This window comes from Wyeomyia smithii, chromosome 2 (genome assembly GCF_029784165.1).
Source record: "Wyeomyia smithii strain HCP4-BCI-WySm-NY-G18 chromosome 2, ASM2978416v1, whole genome shotgun sequence".
NCBI lineage: Eukaryota > Metazoa > Arthropoda > Insecta > Diptera > Culicidae > Wyeomyia > Wyeomyia smithii.
The window spans coordinates 127,457,691-127,478,136 of NC_073695.1; the positions used below are offsets into that span (position 1 = coordinate 127,457,691).

The following is a 20,446-nucleotide window of genomic DNA, read 5'->3' on the forward strand; positions in this document are numbered from 1 at the left end:
AAATCATCCAATGCTCCGTCAATGACAGCACTGTTGTGTAAAACATTATCACAATTCAAGCTTTCTTCGATCTATTTATTTATTTGCTATCCGTGAGTGTCCACTTGTGAGTGCCGTCAGAATTTTTTTTTTCGCTCTAATAAAAGATAGTTTTTAACATGTTTTACTACATATAAATCGCAATAACCATTATCAGATTATCAGTAACGATAAACTTCGTTTGCGTTTAGTGGAATACTCACAATTACTTCATTATTCGATCGCTTTATTTGAGCTTTTAATCTTCGCCTACCGGTACAATGGCAAGCATTTGTTTTTCTTGCACAAACGATTTGTCAAAGGAGGAGGAAATAAAATGTAAAGGATTTTGCAAGTCGACCTTCCATCTTCAATGTGTCAAACTCACGGAAGATATTAGGGATATTGTTCGGAGTTGCGGACAATTGTTCTGGATGTGTGCTGCTTGCACAAAAATGATGAATAATGCAACCTTTCGACAAGCAATCGCCTCCACCAACGAGGCTATGCTTCATCTTGAGGTGCAACAAAACAAAGTGCTAGAGGAGTTGCGAAGTGAAGTACAGAAAAACACCGCAAAGATCAATACATTCTTGATCTAACACCCCGTACCCCTAAGCGTGCCGCGGTTTTCAATTTCCCGGCACAAAATGCTAAACGTCCCCGAGTCGGTACCAGCGTGGAAACATCAGTGCCGAATCAACGCGTTGAATTTGTCGGGAACAGAGAAATCGAACCTGATATAATAGTGCCACTCGCTCGAGAGGATACAAAGTGCTGGTCGTACTTGTCGAAATTTGATCCACGCGCCACCGTGGACGAAATTTTTAGATTGGTACGCAGCAATTTGGATATCGAGCCGGCTTCGATAGTTGAAGTAGTAAAGCTAGTTCCTCGTGGCCGTAGACTGGATGAACTAACCTATGTTGCTTCCAAAGTGGGAGTGAACTCGGATTATAAGGAGAAAGCCATGTCTGCCTCGTCTTGGCAGAAGGGTATTTATTTCCGGGAATTCGAATTTACCCGTGCTGGCCAACCGAAGCCGTTTCGTGTCCCTCCGCCAGTCCAGCCAAACAACGAACAACCAAACAATGAGCAGCCTCCGACAGTCTAGTTCGATTTCACCCATGCCGATGCTTCCCGCTACAGGACACAATGTGTTTATCTCTCGTTTGCCTGAGCCGTCTGTTACAGAAACGAGTTATAACAAAAAGAAAAGCGAAATTAACTTGCATATATACTACTATATCGTTTGCAGTTAACCGTTGTGATAGATCCTCAACCAATTCCGATAAGAGCAGTGGTGGCGGTGTTCTCATTGCTGTTAATGAACGGCTTTGTAGCAATGTAGCTTTTGAATCCTCCTGCAATGAGCAAATAACCGTTAAGATTCAATTGGGAAAAACGGAGCTTATTCTATATTGTGTATATCTACCTCCCGACTCGAACTTTTGCCGTTTTGCATCGTACGTTGAAAGCATGCGAAACATAGTCGATTCGTCACTTGTAGCTGAAAGTAAAATCATTGTAATGGGCGATTTCAATCTGAAAAATACGATCTGGTGCCGTGAAACAGAAAATAATTTACATCTCTTACTGTTTGATGTCCGTTAACCAGAAGAAGAGCTCCTTGTTGATTCTATGGCTGCTTGCGGGTTTTTCCAAGTTTGCGACATCCCGAATCAAAACAATAGATTTATAGATTTGTTGTTTACCACTGACGATGAGTGCTGCCGGGTCGAGGTAAGTGATCCAGTGATTAGGAATGAAGTGCACCACAATGCCATGTCAATTGACGTTAATATGAGAGAGCTGCCTGTACCAGTCGAAACACAAAAGAAAATGGTTTTGGACACTCATTTGTGAGTGCACACATAACCGAAGAATTACTACATGTAGACTGGCACAACGTTTTTGTCTGTGATGATGCATTTAGCATGGAAGGTAGTATGCCCAGCGTTGCTTCTATGTTAGAGTCTCTAAAGAAAAAATGCATTTTTGATGCAATTGATGTTGATGCCTGCTTGGTGGAAACAGATACTGACTTCAATGTTGTTGTCTTCTATTTTGTGGTTTATGGTATATTGGCGCGTCATTGTAAAATGCGAAAAGTTAAAGCTAAGTTCAATTATCCGGCATGGTTTGATCAAGAAACAATAACACTGCTTACACAGAAAAAGAAGCTTTATAATAGATTCCGTCGAACAAGGTCAGAAGTTGATGAAAATGCGTATAGGCAAACCAGAAACGCCTTTGAAGATAGACACCGGTCACAGCATCGGCTGTACATGGACGAGCTACAACGAAACATTCAGTCAAACCCTAAGCATTTTTGGAAGTTCGTGAACGATAAGCGCAAAAAAAGTGGTATTCTCACGAATGTTGTATATAATTCTAAGAAAAGTGAATGTATTCAGGATGCTTCTGACTTGTTTGCTGAGCATTTCAAAAGTGTCTATGACCATAATGCTTCTGGTAATGTGCCTCAATTCGCGTCCTCCGAATCTAGTATGCCCATTCTAGCCGTATCTATGGAAACAATTCGTGAGAAAATATTGTCGCTGGATGTATCTAAGGGATCGGGACCGGACGGTATACCGAATTCATTGTTGCGAAGCTGTGTGGATGGTTTTTTGCTTCCGCTTCTCACGCTCTTCAATGCATCTTTAACGTAAGAAATTTTCCCGAAAATCTGGAAGATATCGCATATTGTTCCCAACCATAAGAATGGTTCGAAAATATCAGTCGCAAATTATAGAGGCGTAGCTATCCTTTCAGCAATACCAAAGATTTTTTTTTCTCACTTATTTTCCGTCGGTCTAGTTCCGCCACTGTTGTGGCCAATCACCGACACCCAGGGAGGCGACTCCACACCCAGGACCCTAACTCACGACCCGTTTATTAACGGACCGGCGCCAACGTCTTTACTTCCTTATGCGATGGAAGGCGTGATCCCAGAAATTTTTTCGCCTCAGAAAATCTCCCGGTGTCGGCTAGGATTGAATCTAGACCAGTTGGGTTGGTTGTGAGTGGATCACGCCACCTCACAACCATCGACACCTATGTCGGCGGTGGGATTTGAACCCAGGCGTCGAGCGTGGTTGGCGGAGACGTTACCAACCACACTAGGCCCCCGCTCCAAGCCAAAGATACCAAAGATGTTTGAAAGCATTTTTTACGAACATGCATATAAGTGGATTGAACCACAAATCCTCAGTTGCCAGCACGGATTTTTGAGAAAACGCTCCACCGTGACAAATTTAGTGGAATTTGTATCTAAGACAATACACTGGATGACAGAAGGCTACCAGGTTGATACAATATATACAGACATGTCTAAAGCATTTGACTTGGTCAACATAGATGCGATTATTGCTGTGCTAAGAAAGTATGGTTTTAATGGAGTATGTTTCAAATGGATACATTCTTATTTGTCTGGCCGGCTGCAATACGTTAGACTTCATAAGACAAATTCGAAATCGTTTGTATCTAGCTCGGGGGTGCCTCAGGGAAGCCATTTGGGTCCTCTGCTGTTCATTATTGTCATGAATGAACTCCCGGGTCTGCTTACTGACGTTTTCATACTAATATATGCGGATGATGTAAAGATTTTCATGCCAATACGATGCCCGAAGGATTGTGTGACGCTTCAGAACAATTTGTGCCGCTTTCTTGTTTCTTGCCAAATGTTTGGTCTAAACGTCAACGTCTCTAAATGTTGCGTAGTGTCATTTGGTCGTAAAACCAACAAAATCGCTTACGACTACAGCTTAGATACAGATGTAGTTAAAAGAACAACCTGCCATTGTGACTTAGGTGTAGAATTGGACAGCGAGTTAACCTTTAGAAGACACATCGAGAAGGTAGTGACGAAAGCAAACTCACAATTTGGTATGGTAAAACGTTTTGGCCGTGAACTGAATGATCCCTAAACAATTGTTGCAATATACAACGGACTGGTCCGCACAAGGATTGAGTATGCTAGCGTGGTTTGGCGGCCGTACTATAATGTACATATTAACCGGATTGAACGAGTACAGAAAAAGTTTGTACGGCTTGCGCTGCGCAATCTTGGATGAAGAGACGAAATGCCTGACTATCGGTCTTTATGCATGCTAGTGGGAGCCTTGGAGACCGTAGAATGCAGATCGACGTCCTATTTCTAAAGGATCTGGACTCAGGGAAATATAGTGCACCGTACTTATGCAGCCAATTGACGAGGTACGAAGGTAGAGCCGATCTAAGGAGGGTAAGGCCATTCCACTTGTCGAACAGGGTTCAAAATTATGCCAGGAATGAGCCGTTATATAGAATGATGGCTGCCTACAATGATCTTTGGCCATATGTAAAGCTGGAGATGCCAACGGAACAGTTGAAAACTAACCTTAGGCAATATTTTAACAGTAATGTGTAATACCTTTTTTTAAGTCTGATAACGGGGAAATCCTATATATCAATAAAGACCATTATTATTATTTGCTCTCAAACAACAGACATATATTGTCCAAATGGTGACTAGTTTACTACACTAAACATTAATACTATAAATGTCTAAACATAGCAACAAATTTAGAACGAAGCACTTCAATCGACAGATGAAAATCAAACATTGACGAAACTTTGTTGAACGCTCGTTGAAGGCCAATGATTGCACTATTGGAGCTGTAGTTTGTACGACGAAAAGGTAGGTGCATTGCAGGTACTCTCCGCAGAGTTCTGGATGGAGCAATTATATTGATCTGGCGAAGAATGTCAGGACAATCGATCAGTGCTGTCAGCACGTTAGACACAGTCATAGCACGAGCAGTTTCACGCCGAACTTGGAAGGTGTCAATATGGAGAAGTTGACAACGATCCTCATAAGGAGTGCTCCACATAGGCTGTCTCCATGGCAAGAGGCGAAGAGCGTAGCGGACGAACCGGCGCTGGATGCTTTCGAGGCGTTGAACAGCGTTGTTGTAGTGTGGTGTCCAAACCGTGGAGCAGTATTCGAGCTGTGACCGAACAAGCGAGCAATATAATGCGGTCAGACAACTTATGTCTCTAAAGTCGCGTGTCATTATAAAAATTAATCCCAACTGTCTGGATGCTTTGGCGATAATAAAAGAAACATGTTGCTTGAAGGTAAGTTTAACATCGAGAAGTACACCAAGATCTTTGACAACATCGAAACGCTGAATCGATTGATTGTTGAGGCTGTAATCGAAAAGTATCGGATGCGTTTTTCGAGTGAAGGTTATAACCGAGCATTTGGAGGGGTTCAGCGTCATACGATTAATTGCACACCGATTCCCGAATAAATTTAATTTCTGCTGAAGAGAGGATGCGTCTGAGTTGTTCACAATTTTGAAAAATAATTTCAAGTCGTCTGCGAATGCAAGGCGTGGGCCTCGTAGCGAATTATTAACGTCGTTGAAATACAGCAGAAATATCAGCGGTCCCAAGTGACTACCTTGAGCGACTCCAGATGATGCAGGGAAGAAATTGGAGAGCTCGTCTCCAATCTAAACGCTGATTGTTCGACCCGTTAAATAGGATTCTAATCCGATGATTAACTTTATCGAAAGCAGCGGAAAGATCGGTATATATCACGTCTGTCTGCGACCGTTCGTTGAAGCTCTTGACCACGTAGCTGGTAAAACAAAGTAAATTTGTGGCGGTAGAGCGTTTTGGTAGAAAACCGTGCTGATCATCTGATATGGCGTGCTGACAATGTGAGAAGATAGGTTGTGTGATGACCAGTTCAAACAATTTCGCTACAGCACAAAGAGCTGATATCCCTCTGTAATTTTCCACGTTCAACCTGTCGCCCTTTCGTGCACTGTAATTAGCTTTTCGAGAATCGTAGCGGCTTAGACAAGATACTTGCTGATATTCTTTGCTGATTTTAGTTTCTAGAACGAGAGTTAGGGCCGGATGATGACGTACGATTTTAACTAGAGGTGCCGGGGCGTAGGTTAATATGGGGGCAATGTCGCGGCAACTAACGAAACACAGGTCGAGACAACGTTCGTTTTCGTTAGTATTGTCGTTGATTTGCAGAAGGGTGGCTGTGCAGTAGCCATCAAGCAATGCTAGAGTACAAGAATTAAACGTGGAATGAGCCGGATCGGGGTAAAGAAAGCCATCGTGTGATGGGCGCCAGCATGAATCCGGAAAGTTAAAATCACCAAAGATAATAATTTCGTCACACGGTTTTGCTCTCCTGGCGATTGATGAGACCGATTGAACATGAGTATCGATTATTTCTTTGTCACGCGTTCTATCAGGTGGAAGATAAATGACGCAGATAAAAACATTTCTATCGGCCAATTCTATCGACACCCACACTTGCTCAAGATTACTCCAGGTACCCGATCAAAAAGACAAAACAAAAATGTAACAGAGGCTGTTAGTTTGTTATGTGAAAAACCATTCAGATTGTGTTTTAAATTTGATCCCGTTAAGTGTTAAAATAACAGAAATCATAACAAAAAATATTCTACTAATATCAAACCGATATCAAACTTTGTTACTAACGTATCAGTTTTCTATCAAAATAAGATAGCACATAGAACAGTATAATAACAACCATTGATATGAACAACAGGTTTTGATAGAGACGCAAAAATTGTTAGATTTGTTTCAGAACTACTTCTTTTCAGGCTTTGTTATTATAACTCATCCAGATTTAATTTTGTTATCAAAAGCAAATGGATAATACAAAATCGTATCAAAATATTTTATTTGTATCTTCCGTTGACAGAATTTTGTAATTTTTTAGTTATGCTTTTCTGATCGGGTAGTGTCGTCGATTCGATGGGCCTTAAGATTTCGACGAACTGCGATGAGCACACCTCCTCCAGTCGTTTTTCGGTTATTGTGAAGGCCGCGATCGCAACGAAAACCGTTATATTCATTCTCAAGCACGTAAGAAGATTGGGTGCGGTTGTCCAACCAAGTTTCGGTAAGCGCGATGATGTCGTAGCATCCTCTAGAAAAAGCAAGCATGTAATCGTCAATAGTAGAGTTCATACCGCATACGTTTTGGTAGTATAGGTGAATGGATGAGTCATGTCCGCTGGCAGAAGTCGATCGTGGTACGATATCGATCCCAATTGACCTTGTGATCATTAAACGCAGACCTGGTGGAATTAAAAATAGTTTCACGGGATATGGAAAAAGTTATAGGAAGATGATCAGAATCAAAAACAGCATGAATTAACAAATCACTGCATGAATGACTTTGATATGTTATTCAATTGTGGATGGATTCCTAACAGAAGGAGTATTTGGAAAAAAAACTGAATAAAATCCAGCCTAGCAATCCACCTCCGGGAACATCAATGCAATTCCACCTCCGGCAACATCAATTCTATCGAACCTGTGAACTATATAGTTGGGGTTTCTTTTTAGTTTAATGTTAGGCTTTAAAAGCGTTTCAGTCACAACTGTAATATGCACACCATCATGGGCGTAGCCAGAATTTCGAATTGGAGGGGGCAAGGTCTTCAAAATTTTAGAGGTAAAAAAATGTTAATTTGAAAAAATAGAAATAAATCTAAACACTAGTGTTGTTACATCAAGGCAACCAGTGAAAAGTTGTCCTTGACATCAGAGTGGAAAATTTGATTATTCTTTGTCCAACATCGAATATGAATAGATGTTCTTTAGTAAAAACTCTTAAGTTCATTTAAACCTTTGGACATATCATTTAGGCGACGAGGATCTCAAGAATCCACGAACATGGCAGAAGATAGAGTTGATCAGTAGCCGCAACCGGGAATTCAAGATCAGCAGATGGCGGCCCAGCAGCAGCAGCAGCCTCAATATCAGCAGATTTTGGAGTCCCTCTCATCGAACATCACCGAGTTTGTCTTCGACGAAGAAAACGGAGTTACGTTTGAACGCTGGTTTAACCACTTCCAGAACCTCTTCGAGAACGATGCAGGCCAGCTGAATGATGCGGCTAAGGTACGTCTACTTATTCGGAAGCTGGACACCCATTCGCACAGCCGCTATCTCAACTACATCATGCCAAAGCTCCCAAGGACGTGAAGTTTGAAGACACAGTCAAGATTTTCAATAAAATCTTTGGGCATCAAGCGTCAACGTTCCGGAAGCGGTTCATGTGTCTGCAGTTATTGAAATGCGATTCTGAAGATAATATCAGCTACGGCGGCAACGTCAATCGAGCCTGTGAAGATTTTCAGTTCCAGAATCTAACACCGGACCATTTCAAGTGCTTCATTTCACACTCACTCTCAGTAAAACTCAGCAAACAGAGAGCACTCAACCGCTGTTCAACCATTGTTGACCTCAGCCAGGTTTTCACTCGACGTAATGTGCTGAACGAGCGTTCGATCGTGCATGTTTCACATGGTAGAGCAAGTGCAATTTTGATTGCTTTCTCAGTCGCGGGAAGAAAGAACGGGCTTCAACTAGCAAGTCTCTAAGATCCTGCTCTTCCAAGCTCTTACGGTCTGCTCTCATGCTGCTGCAATGTTGATACTAAACTTCCACCTCTCCAACTTGTCAACTTTGTAAAAAATTACGAAAGCTTCGGTTTTGCGCTTGAACTCGTATGCGTATAACGTTAGCGGGATGCAGCAATGATAACGCGTAGACAGGTGCACCATCTTCACCGAACCGTGTTTCCAGTGAGTTTACAAGAGAATCAAGGGCTACGTTACAATACTCCAGGTAGTTGATGCAGGCGGATTTGCCCAGTACTTTCGCCGCTGCGATTTCCTCGGTGGATCAACTGAAAAACTTGTGCAATTCCGCGCAACATAGGGCAAGCATTTCAATCAATTATTTTTGATCTGGTTGATTGGCTGATACTTTACACAGATGTTTCTATGGGCTAAAAATTCTGCACCAATGTCAACAACTAGGAGGGGGGGGGGGGGATAACGCAACAATCTTCTCGGGCGTTGGACTATCTAAATCTATACTGGCTGACTTTTCAGCACCTGGTGGTGCCTGAACAGGATTATTTGTTTTCAATTTGTTGTTTCCTGATTTTGAATTATTACCTACAGACACACTAGCTACAGGAAAGGCTGGTGTTGTCTAGGGTTTGCAATATTCCCGGGAATCGATTTCCCGGAAAACGGGAATAAAAAATCGCATTTTTCGGGAATTCCCGGGAACCGGGAACAGACAAATGTTTTAGCAAAATGAGATTTTTAATCAAGTTGATCAGAAAAAGGTAACAAAAAATTGTTCAAATTTCATTCTCAATTCGCATGAAAAACAAATGAAATACAAAACATATTCAACTCAACATCAAAAATTCGTGATCGATTTTTGTAGCATATTTTTGCAGAAGAGGAAAATTAAAGGGCTTCATGTCGTTAAACAATCGCTTCAGATCCGCTGAAAACTTTCCGTTAAGCTCAAAAATTTTATTTCCATCTGTAAAACTTTGTTCAAGTCTGCTGAATCACCGCTGATGTTCGATTTCTAGAATACCTTCAAATCACCGATTACAGCTTTTGCTACACTCAATTGAAAATTGGTGTCCAATTCTTTCAGTTTGTTGAAGAGAAAACTAAGTGTTAGGCAGGCATTGGACGCGGAAAATATTTGCTATATTCGGTACGGACTTTTTTGGCAAAATGTTTTTTACACTACAGTAAATATTTACTGTTTACTTGAGCGGTGGCAAACCTATTCGCTATTTTTTTTTCGTTTAAATATATTTGCTATGCTATTGTGAATTTTTTAAATAAACTGCGTTTTAAATCTAGTTTTCATTGACAGAACAACATTTCAAACCCTTTTGAAGTTTATATCATTATTGATTAGAACGTAAGATTTCGAGGGAGAATTTTGGTTAATTAACTACGTTATTTCGTTGTTTCGCCGTTCGGTGGTTTTCTGTGACCGACAAACCGGAAGTAAACGATAGACTACTAAATAATCAGTTCAATACGAATCAAAATAAGACAGTCTTAGAGCATTTGAAGGCTTACTAATTAACATGCAAAGATGATTTTTACGTTGAAATATTATATTGACTTCAGGTTTTATAAAATGATTTATTTCAGGTCGCACCAGTTTGACTTATTTAATTTTATTGCGATATTGCATAAGAAACTGAAGTGAATCATACAAAATTTTTCGCGGAATTCGGGAATCCCGGGATCCCGGGAATCATTATTTTCGTTTTCGGGATGCGGGAAAAGCTGTTTCCCGGGAAATCGTTCCCGAGATTGCAAACCCTAGTGTTGTCTGAACAGTATTGAAAGTCTTTTGATTACCCACATTAATATTATTGACAACAGGTTGTTTTGAATACCTACGTTGTCTTGAGGAAATAATTATCGACCTAACAGGACAATCAAAGAAATTTGATTTGTGTTTACCCCCACAATTTAAACACTTGAAATTATTAGTGGTCTCTTTCACAGCACAGATGTCCTTTGTGTGGGAAGAGCCACCACAAATCATGCATTTTGTTGTCATATGGCAGTTGCGAGATTCATGGCCATAGGCAAACAATTTCGATACAGCACAAAGAGCTGATATCCCTCTGTAATTTTCCACGTTCGACCTGTCGCCCTTTTTGTGCACGGGAAACATATAAACCTGCTTCCAGCCGCTTGGAAAATTACCACTTGCCAGTGATAAGCGAAACAGATGTGACACGAGAAGAGGTAAAATACAGTTTTTTAACAAAGTGGCAGGAATTCATTCGGGCCCAGGAAAGCTCGAGTGTTTAAGCTTCCGAGCAGCAGTAAGAATTGCATTTTCGTCGAAGTTAATAGATGCGATGCAACTGTTTGTAATAGGAACGTTGTTTCCGGCTGCCGAAATTTGTTCAGCGGTAAGTGATTCACTGGAGAATACTGAAGAAAATTTGTTCGCAAATAAGTTACAAATAGCGGCAGTATTGTCAGCAGTCTCGTTGGCTGACACCATAATCGACGGCTATCCTGTTTCCTTGTGTTGTTCGCAGATGAAGTTCCAATTTTTTTTGGGATCGAATTTTAGTTTGTCTTCCATACGCCGTCGGTGCGCAGAAAAACATCTTCGGCTTAGTGTTTTGTAAGAGCTATTAATCCGGCGAAAGCGGTCGCGTAAGGGTAGGGGCGACATTTAGAAAATTTCCTGAATGCAGCGTTTTTAGCCCTTTTGATCGACGCAACTCCGGGGTTTGCTAGGGGCGTTTATTTGTATTCTTGCAGACCATTTTTGGAACAAATTGATCGATTAGTCCTGAGATTATGGAGGAAAATTTGGATACGGATATGTCGACGTCGGTTTCATTAGAAATGATACTCCAATCACTGTTATCAAGTGCTCGAATCATCGCACTCTAAATAGCTTTTCGAAAATCGCAGCGGATTTGACAAGATACTTGCTGATATTCGCTGCTGTTTTTAGTTTCTAGAGCGAGAGTTAGGGCCGGATGATGACGTACGATTTTAACTAGAGGTGCCGGGGCGTAGGTTAATATGGGGGCGATGTCGCGGCAACTAACGAAACACAGGTCGAGACAACGTTCGTTTTCGTTAGTATTGTCGTTGATTTGCAGAAGGGTGACTGTGCAGTAGACATCAAGCAATGCTAGAGTACAAGAATTAAACGTGAAGTGAGCCGGATCGGGGTAAAGAAAGCCGTCGTGTGATGGGCGCCAGCATGAATTTGGGAAGTTAAAATCACCGAAGATAATAATTTCGTCACAAGGTTTTGATCTATTGGCGATTGATGAGACCGATTTAACATGAGTATCGATTATTTCTTTGTTACGCGTTCTATCAGATGGAAGATAAATGACGCAGATAAAAACATTTCTATCGACACCCACACTTGCTCAAGATTACTCCAGGTAGTGTCGTCGATTCGATGGGCCTTAAGATTCCGACGAACTGCGATGAGCACACCTCCTCCAGTCGATTTTCGGCTATTGTGAGGGCCGCGATCGCAACGAAAACCGTTATTTTCATTCCCAAGCACGTAAGGGGCCATCCACATACCACGTCGCCAGTTTTTTAACGATTTTGACCCCCCCCTCCCTCTCCGTGGACAACTGCCCATATGAATTCTAAAAAATTGTATGCACCGTGTACGTTAGTCAACCCCCCCCCCCAAAGCTGTCCACGTGGTATGTGGATGGCCCCTAAGAAGATTGGGTGCGGTTGTCCAACCAAGTTTCGGTAAGCGCGATGATGTCGTAGCATCCTCCAGAAGAAGCAAGCATGTAATCGTCAATAGTAGAGTTCATACCGCATACGTTTTGGTAGTATAGGTGAATGGATGAGTCATGTCCGCTGGCAGAAGTCGATCGTGGTACGATATCGATCCCAATTGGCTTTGTGATAATTAAACAAAGATCTAGTGGAATTTAAAATAGTTTCACGGGATGTGGAAAAAGTTATAGGGAGGTGATCAGAATCAAAATCAGCATGAATTATCAAATCACTGCATGAATGACTTTGATTTGTTTATAACAAATCAGTTGTGGATGGATTCCTAACAGAAGAAAAACAACAGGAGCATTTGGAAAAAAAAGCTGAATAAAATCCAGCCGAGCAATCGTTAAACAATATTTTTCCATTGGAATTGCTTTGTGCATTATTCCACGATCGATGTTTTGCATTAAAATTACCGATGATAAAAACTTAGATTTATTTCTCGTGAGTTTTTGTAAATCTCCCTTGAAATGATTTTTCTGCTCACCAGTGCATTGAAAAGGTAAATACACTGCGGCTATAAATAAAATACCAATATCTGTTTTGATTTCAATTCCCAAACTTTCAATAACCTTCGTTTCAAGATGGAGCATAACACGATGTTTTATTCGACGGTGGATAACTATTGCAATTCCACCTCCGGCAACATCAATTCTATCGAGCCTGTGAACTATATAGTTGGGGTTTCTTTTTAGTTTAATGTTAGGCATTAAAAGCGTTTCAGTCCCAACTGTAATATGCACACCATCATGGGCGTAGCCAGAATTTCGAATAGGAGGGGGCAAGGTCTTCAAAATTTTAGAGGTAAAAAAATGTTAATTTGAAAAATAGGAATAAATACTAGTGTTTAGTGGTTGTTACATCAAGGCAGCCAAGCAGGCAGTGAAAAGTTGTCCTTGACATCAGAGTGGAAAATTTGATTATTCTTTGTCCAACCTCGAAAATGAATAAATGTTCCTTAGTAAAAACTCTTAAGTTCATTTAAACCTTTGGAATATCATTTAGGCGACGAGGATCTCAAGAATCCACGAACATGGCAGAAGATAGAGTTGATCAGCAGCCGCAACCGGGAATTCAAGTCATTCAAGATCAGCAGATTGCGGCCCAGCAACAGCAGCCTCAGTATCAGCAGATTTTGGAGTCCCTCTCATCGAACATCACCGAGTTTGTCTTCGGCGAAGAAAACGGAGTTACGTTTGAACGCTGGTTTAACCACTTCCAGGACCTCTTCGAGAACGATGCAAGCCAGCTGAATGATGCGGCTAAGGTACGTCTACTTCTTCGGAAGCTGGACACCCATTCGCACAGCCGCTATCTCAACTACATCCTGCCAAAGCTTCCCAAGGACGTGAAGTTTGAAGACACAGTCAAGATTTTCAATAAAATGTTTGGAATGCGAATCTGAAGGTAATATCAGCTACGGCGGCAACGTCAATCGAGCCTGTGAAGATTTTCAGTTCCAGAATCTAACACCGGACCATTTTCAAGTGCCTCATTTCACACTCACTCTCAGTAACACTCAGCAAGCAGAGAGCACTCAACCGCTGTTCAACCATTGTTGACCTCAGCCAGGTTTTCACTCGACGTAATGTGCTGAACGAGCGTTTGATCGTGCATGTTTCACATGGTAGAGCAAGTGCAATTTTGATTGCTTTCTCAGTCGCGGGAAAGAAAGAACGGGCTTCAACTAGCAAGTCTCTAAGATCCTGCTCTTCCAAGCTCTTACGGTCTGCTCTCATGCTGCTGCAATGTTGATACTAAACTTTCACCTCTCCAACTTGTCAACTTCGTAAAAAATTACGAAAGCTTCGGTTTTGCGCTTGAGCTCGTATGCGTATTACGTTAGCGGGATGCAGCAACGACAACGCGTAGACAGGTGCACCATCTTCACCGAACCGTGTTTTCAGTGAAATTACAAGAGAATCAAGGGCTCGGTTCCATTACTCTAGGCTAGTTGATGCAGGCGGATTTGCCATGTACTTTCGCCGCTGCAATTTCCTTGGTGGATCAACTGAAAAACTTGTGCAATTCCGCGCAACATAGGGCAAGCATTTCAATCAATTATTTTTGATCTGGTTGATTGGCTGATACTTTACACGAATGTTTCTATGGGCTAAAAATGTCGTTTTGTGCTATTAGAGTTATTGAATTCTGCACCAATGTCAACAACTAGGGGAGGCCGGCCCCCTTCGGCTGCGCCTATGCACACCATGGACTGTTAAAAAATTAAAAAATTCATCTTCTCTCGCTTTTAAAGAGCGAGCATTCCAATTTAGAAAATTTACAACATCATTTAAATTCATTGCTGAATTTCAATTTCATGACAATATTAGTTGTAAATTTTATACCTTCTTGAACAACCTCGTGCATCGAGTTACAGTTCAACAAAACGGACATTAGCTGCAGCATGATTCGTTGTAGGTATTCAATCTTCTCGGGAGTTGGACTACCTAAATCAATACTGGCTGACTTTTCAGCACCAAACACGAAAGGCTTGTTGCTGTTTGAATCCGGAATTAACATAAAATATAACATATAATAACAGGACAATCAAAGAAATTTTATTTGTGTTTACCCCCACAATTTTTTTTTAGTTTAAAATAGTTTATTTGACACGGCACGATACAATTTATGTTTAACTGAGCCAAGTACATTTTTTTTTTAATTCTAAATTAGCAGGGAAAAGAGGGAGGCTCATTTTTTATATCTCGCTGCCGACTACGAGCTAGTGGGGATTTAAGGTGAGAGGAGGGGAGTTACAATTTTGATTTTAACTATATTGAGTTACAGGATTTATTTATTTGTACATGGCTAAGCAGTGATGTTCCAGTTGAGCAGTTTTGGTCTGAGGTGTCTCCGCTTCCCAGAATGTCTCTAACGGGTACGTTCGGTTGTTTTCCTCGGGCCCGAAGGGAATCTATAAGCTCGGACCTAACACCACAGTATTCGGTACACGACCAAACAACATGCTCGATGTCATGGTAGCCATCGCCACAAACGCAGTGATTACTGTCTACAAGCCCTATACGAAAGAGATGCGTGTTTAACGTGTAGTGATTGGACATAAGTCTGGACATCACGCGAATGAAGTCCCGACCTACATCCAACCCCTTGAACCATGCTTTCGTCGATACCTTAGGAAACATGGAATGTAGCCACCGTCCCAGTTCATCAGAGTTCCATGATAATTGCCAACTGTTGAGTGTTCTCTGACGCAAAATGCTATAAAATTCATCATAAGCAATTGGTCTTTCATAAATATCGCCATCAATAGCACCCACCTTAGCTAAAGAGTCAGCCTTTTCATTACCCGGAATCGAGCAATGAGAAGGGACCCACGCTAAGGTAACCCGGTAATTTTTATCTGTTAAAGCACTTAAAAACCGCCGTATTTTCCCCAGGAAATACGGGGTGTGCTTCACAGGCTTCATCGATCGCAGAGCCTCAATGGCACTGAGACTATCTGTGAAGATGAAGTAGTGGTCTATGGGTAGGGTTTCGATGATCCCAAGAGAGTACTGAATAGCAGCAAGTTCTGCGACGTACACGGAAGCAGGAGCATCGAGTTTGTAAGAGGCGGTAAAATTTTCATGATAAACACCGAAGCCAGTGGACTCATCTAGATTAGATCCGTCAGTGTAAAACCTTTTATTATAACTAACATGATTAAACTTATTGGAAAAAATCTTAGGGATCTCTTGTGGTCGCAATTGATCCGGGATACCTATAATGTCTGTTTTCATGGTGGTGTCGAAGAATATAGCATTGTCAGAAGTACCTTAAAGTGCGACATTGGAGGAAACGTATGAAGAAGGGTTAATATATTGAGCCATATAGTCAAAATATAAAGTCATAAATCTGGATTGAGATTGAAGGTCGACCAACCTCTCGAAATTTTCAATTACTAATGGGTTCATAACTGTGCATCGGATTAGCAACCGGTAAGAGAGATTCCAAAAGCGATGTTTCAACGGGAGAATACCTGCTAGCACTTAAAGACTCATCGTATGGGTCGACTGCATGCAGCCTAAGGCAATACGCAAACAACGATATTGTATTCGCTCCAGCTTGATCAAATGTGTGTTTGCTGCGGAGCGGAAGCAGAAACACCCGTACTCAATTACAGACAATATCGGCACCCCACCAGGTTCTGGTAATCGTACGAAGAAAATTAATCCTCTGTTGGCATTTTCGTGTTAGATACCTAATATGACAAGCCCAGGTGCATTTAGAGTCGAACCAGACCCCGAGATATTTAGCGACTAAAACCTGAGAGATCGTTTTACCCGTTAGTAGGAGCTGCAGCTGAGCTGGGTTATGCTTCCTAGAAAAAACGACCAGCTCAGTTTTCTCCGGAGAGAATTCGATACCCAGCTTAAGAGCCCATTCAGACAAATTGTCTAAGGTATCTTGCAATGGTCCTTGCAGATCGCTAGCCTCGCTACCAGTAATGGATACAACCAGTGGTGGGCACCATTCCGCTAATCCGCTAATTCGCTAATAAGCGACGCTAAAATTCAGTTAGCGATTTAGCGATTTCGCTAATTTTTGAGCTGGTTAGCGAAACTGTTAGCGTCGCTAAAATTTTGGCCTTCGAAACGCTAATCGCTAATTCGCTAAATTTGGTAGAGAAGCGACAATAGAAATATTTAGAAAAACTGTGAATTGCTGATGGCGTACGTAAATTGTTTCGAAAGATGAACATACTTTACTGCGAAAGTTACTTTTGTCAGTTTTTTTACCCTAGAATGGAGTTCCAGTTATCGTACAAGCTACAGGAGCATTTTGAAGAACAAACACAAGGTCTAGATTGAATTTTCGGCATATCAAGAACTTTGGTAAATTGCAATGCGCTTGAAATTATGACAACTTTGGTTCTACTTTTTCGATTCAGATAATAATTGAATTTTTATGAGATCTGGCAGCACAGTACTGAACGGCTGCAACGCGTTAAAAATCGTTACGAATATTAGTGATTTTTTACACGATTTTTGGGTCAAAAAATCAATAATTTCAAGCAGGCTTATTAAGTCCGGTACGCCGCGTGTGAAATCCGTGAAATTCGTCAGGACAAGCAAACTTGCAAGTGGAAATTTGAATTAAAGATGCTGCTTCTGTCGACATGCCAAAATATGTCTGCTGTTTCTCGTTTCTTTGGTGATAGTTCATGTAAAGTGTTCGAGAGAGAGCGGGAGCGAGAACATGTAACCTACAAGTCAAGCATTTCGGTAGTGAAATCGGAAATCAGATAATGTATTCCGACTATTAAAAATCTTTTTCTCCTTTGAACATTCGGAAACCAGAAGCTAAGTATCCCTTTTATAACTGAATGTTTTAATAGCTCATTTAGACTGAAAATTACTACATCCATCTTCAATATGACAACATTCCAATTGGAAAAAAATCAATTGGAAAATTACGTACTATTGTTGCCTCTTAAGAGCTCTTTTTTCTTATATGTGTAAGATCTGATGGTGTTGCCGATCTGGCTTTAAAATGGAATACCTACTCGTGTTTGTCTGATAAAAAATGTAATTCCGCCGAGCGAAGAAACTGTTGACAGTTGTTGACGCCTTTGAAGTGTGTTGTGGTTGTTTTGGTGAAGGTTAGGTTGACATACGTGATGAATGTCGAAACAGGCATGCCAAATACTTGAGTTTGTGTTTATTATTTTTTATGTATTGGGATGCAAAATTTTTGCTGCTGGTGCCAGCAAGTGCCGCCTACTGTGCAGAGCATATCTTTCAGAGTCCACGGACAGATTTCTGATGATCTGATAAGTTTTTGTTTTATAACTTCTCTAGCTTTTGAAAAATAGATAAAAATTAAATATTGACCATAATAATGTTTAGGCGTTTTGTCAATTGATTTGAAATAATACATTGTTACCCGAGCCAATACGCATTTTATATACTTGTTGAGCTTGAAATGCATGCATTTTGCCAATTTTAAAATTCTAGATGTATATTTTCTTGTGTTGCGTTGACTATAAGAATGTCAGGTCGAGAGTCGGTTTTTCTTTTGTTTGCGTCTGACCTAGATATAAATTCTGCCGGAAAACAATAAATGTGATTCCATTTAGCTAGTTTCACTGTTCCGATTGAATGAGCGACTATTCGAGTAAGATTAGATTCGAGATAGATGAATGAAAAACTGTGCAAACGTTTGCCAAAACATAATAATCCTCATCGGTTACGCTTTGTATGCATGAGAGTTTTCAAGTTTATAAATTCAGTAGGTATCAAATCACAATTATTATTGTAAGTATTGAGGGTATGATGAGGTAGCTCGCGAGATAATCGAATCTTTAGAAAACGATTCACATTCGGATGCTAGGATATTTCGCATATACAGTATTCACAGAAATACTTTTCATGAAATGGACATGAGATATCTTTTAATTTAAGGGAATGTCGTAAAATATAGATAGAAACCTGAATACTTCGCGCATCACCTATTACTTGCAAGTTATTTTGGCCCAATAGTTGTTTTGTTCGCGCAATAGGTTTTGTGTTCAAATTTAAGTTTCTCGTAAAAAAAATATATAGCATCATTCAATTCCCGTCGTACTCCTAAAATCCTTAATCAATGAAACAAAACGTCTTAGATACATAGAAGATAGGTTCGCGAAAAGTATCTTAGTGGACGAGTGCCCATAAATACCGCCAAGAGTTTTATCGTATGTAGAGAAGAAACGCGACAAACAACTAACACAAAATTCCTATACCCGTGGTGCTTGTGGAGTGTGCAGGAGTATATCCGGCCTCTAGTAACAACAAGTATCGAACTAACACCCCTTTCCTTCCTTCCTTTGATCTACGTTCTGGACCGGCAGGCGTCGGTACTGACCAGCATGCAGGGGTTATTGGAGAAGCACATCGAAAAGCTAAATCCCAAGCAGGAATCACTAAATTCGATTTACAACTCCAAACGCTCTCGGTCAGTAACGAAGTGGCAACCGGTGGTGATCAATCAAGCTCAAGCTCAAGCTCAGATAATAATTGAATTTTTATGAAAACATTCCTAAGAGTATCTATTTTCAATGCAAGCTAAATAATTTTTGTTATTCTTGTTTTTACAAAATCAAATATGAATACCGTTTCGTGAACCTCTTACTGTAAATAGCTTTAAAAAGTAATTGTTTTCGTTTGTTTAACCAAAACAGATCAAAGTGGTCCAAATCTTACAAAACACGAGCAATAAATATAGCGATATGACTATTTACATATTAAAAAGTTAGCGATTAGCGATTAGCGAAAGTTCCGCTAATGTGGGTTTAGCGTTTAGCGTTTAGCGATTATCGAGCTAAATTTTCCGGTTAGCGACTTAGCGATTAGCGTCGCTAAATTTTCGGTTAGCGGTGTCCACCACTGGATACAACGCTATCGTCTGCAAGTTGCCGTAGCGTGCATGAATTTGCAAGACATTCATCGATGTCATTGACGTAAAAATTATATAAGAGAGGACTTAAACATGAGCCCTGGGGAAGGCCCGTGTAACTTATTCGGGAAGTTGTCGAATCGCCATGTGAGAAATACATATGCTTTTCTGACAACAAATTGAGCAAAAAGCTATTCACATTTGGTGAAAGTCCCTGCGATTGAAGTTTCGCGCTTAAAACTTCTACAGAGACAGAGTCAAAAGCCCCCTAATATCCATGAACGCAGAAGCCATTTGCTCTTTTCGAGCAAAGGCGAGTTGAATTTTAGTAGAAAGCAACGCTAGGCAATCGTTCGTCCCTTTGCCCCGGCGAAAGCCAAATTGAGTATCTGAAAGTAAACCGTTTGTTTCGACCCATTTGTCTAACCGTAAGAGAATCATTTTCTCCATTAATTTCCGGAGGCAAGAGAGCATCGCAATCGGCCTATATGAATTGTGATCAGAGGCAGGTTTCCCGGATTTCCGAATAGCAATGACTTTTACCTCCCTCCAGTCGTGCGGAACAATATTTAGCTCAAGAAACTTGTTGAACAGATTCAACAAGCGTCTTTTTGCAGAGTCGGGTAGATTCTTCAACAGGTTGAATTTTATTCTATCTAACCCTGGAGCCTTATTGTTGCACGACAGGAGAGCCATTGAAAATTCCAACATCGAAAATGGAGGCTCTTCCGTAGTTACTAATAACGCGTCGCGAAAGGTTTTCTGTTCCGGTACAGAGTCCGGACAGACCTTTTTGGCAAAATCGAGTATCCAGCGATCTGAATACACCTCACTCTCATTCGAAACGTCACGGTTCCGCATGCGCC

The 20,446-nt window shown here is 40.9% G+C and overlaps 1 protein-coding gene and 1 long non-coding RNA gene across 3 annotated transcripts in view; both read right to left on the bottom strand.

Moving 5' to 3' along the window:
- Nucleotides 1–1,036: 1,036 nt before the first annotated feature.
- Nucleotides 1,037–4,346, bottom strand: LOC129723363 (uncharacterized). 2 transcript variants are annotated; one of them, XR_008727752.1, is made up of 3 exons: nucleotides 1,616–4,346; nucleotides 1,454–1,528; nucleotides 1,037–1,382 (listed from the first exon to the last, which is right to left on the bottom strand). It is a non-coding gene; the product is annotated as an uncharacterized LOC129723363 (long non-coding RNA). The 2 variants fall into 2 exon arrangements; XR_008727751.1 differs by having other exon boundaries at nucleotides 1,607–4,346.
- A 2,416-nt stretch (nucleotides 4,347–6,762) lies between these two features.
- The window catches only part of LOC129720837 (zinc finger Ran-binding domain-containing protein 2), an 89,807-nt gene continuing 76,123 nt past the window's right edge, over nucleotides 6,763–20,446 (bottom strand). The window contains exon 3 of the mRNA XM_055672651.1: nucleotides 6,763–7,142. Coding sequence (XP_055528626.1) covers nucleotides 6,778–7,142 — 365 coding nt within the window. The 3' untranslated portion in view covers nucleotides 6,763–6,777. The remainder of the gene's footprint in view (nucleotides 7,143–20,446) is intronic.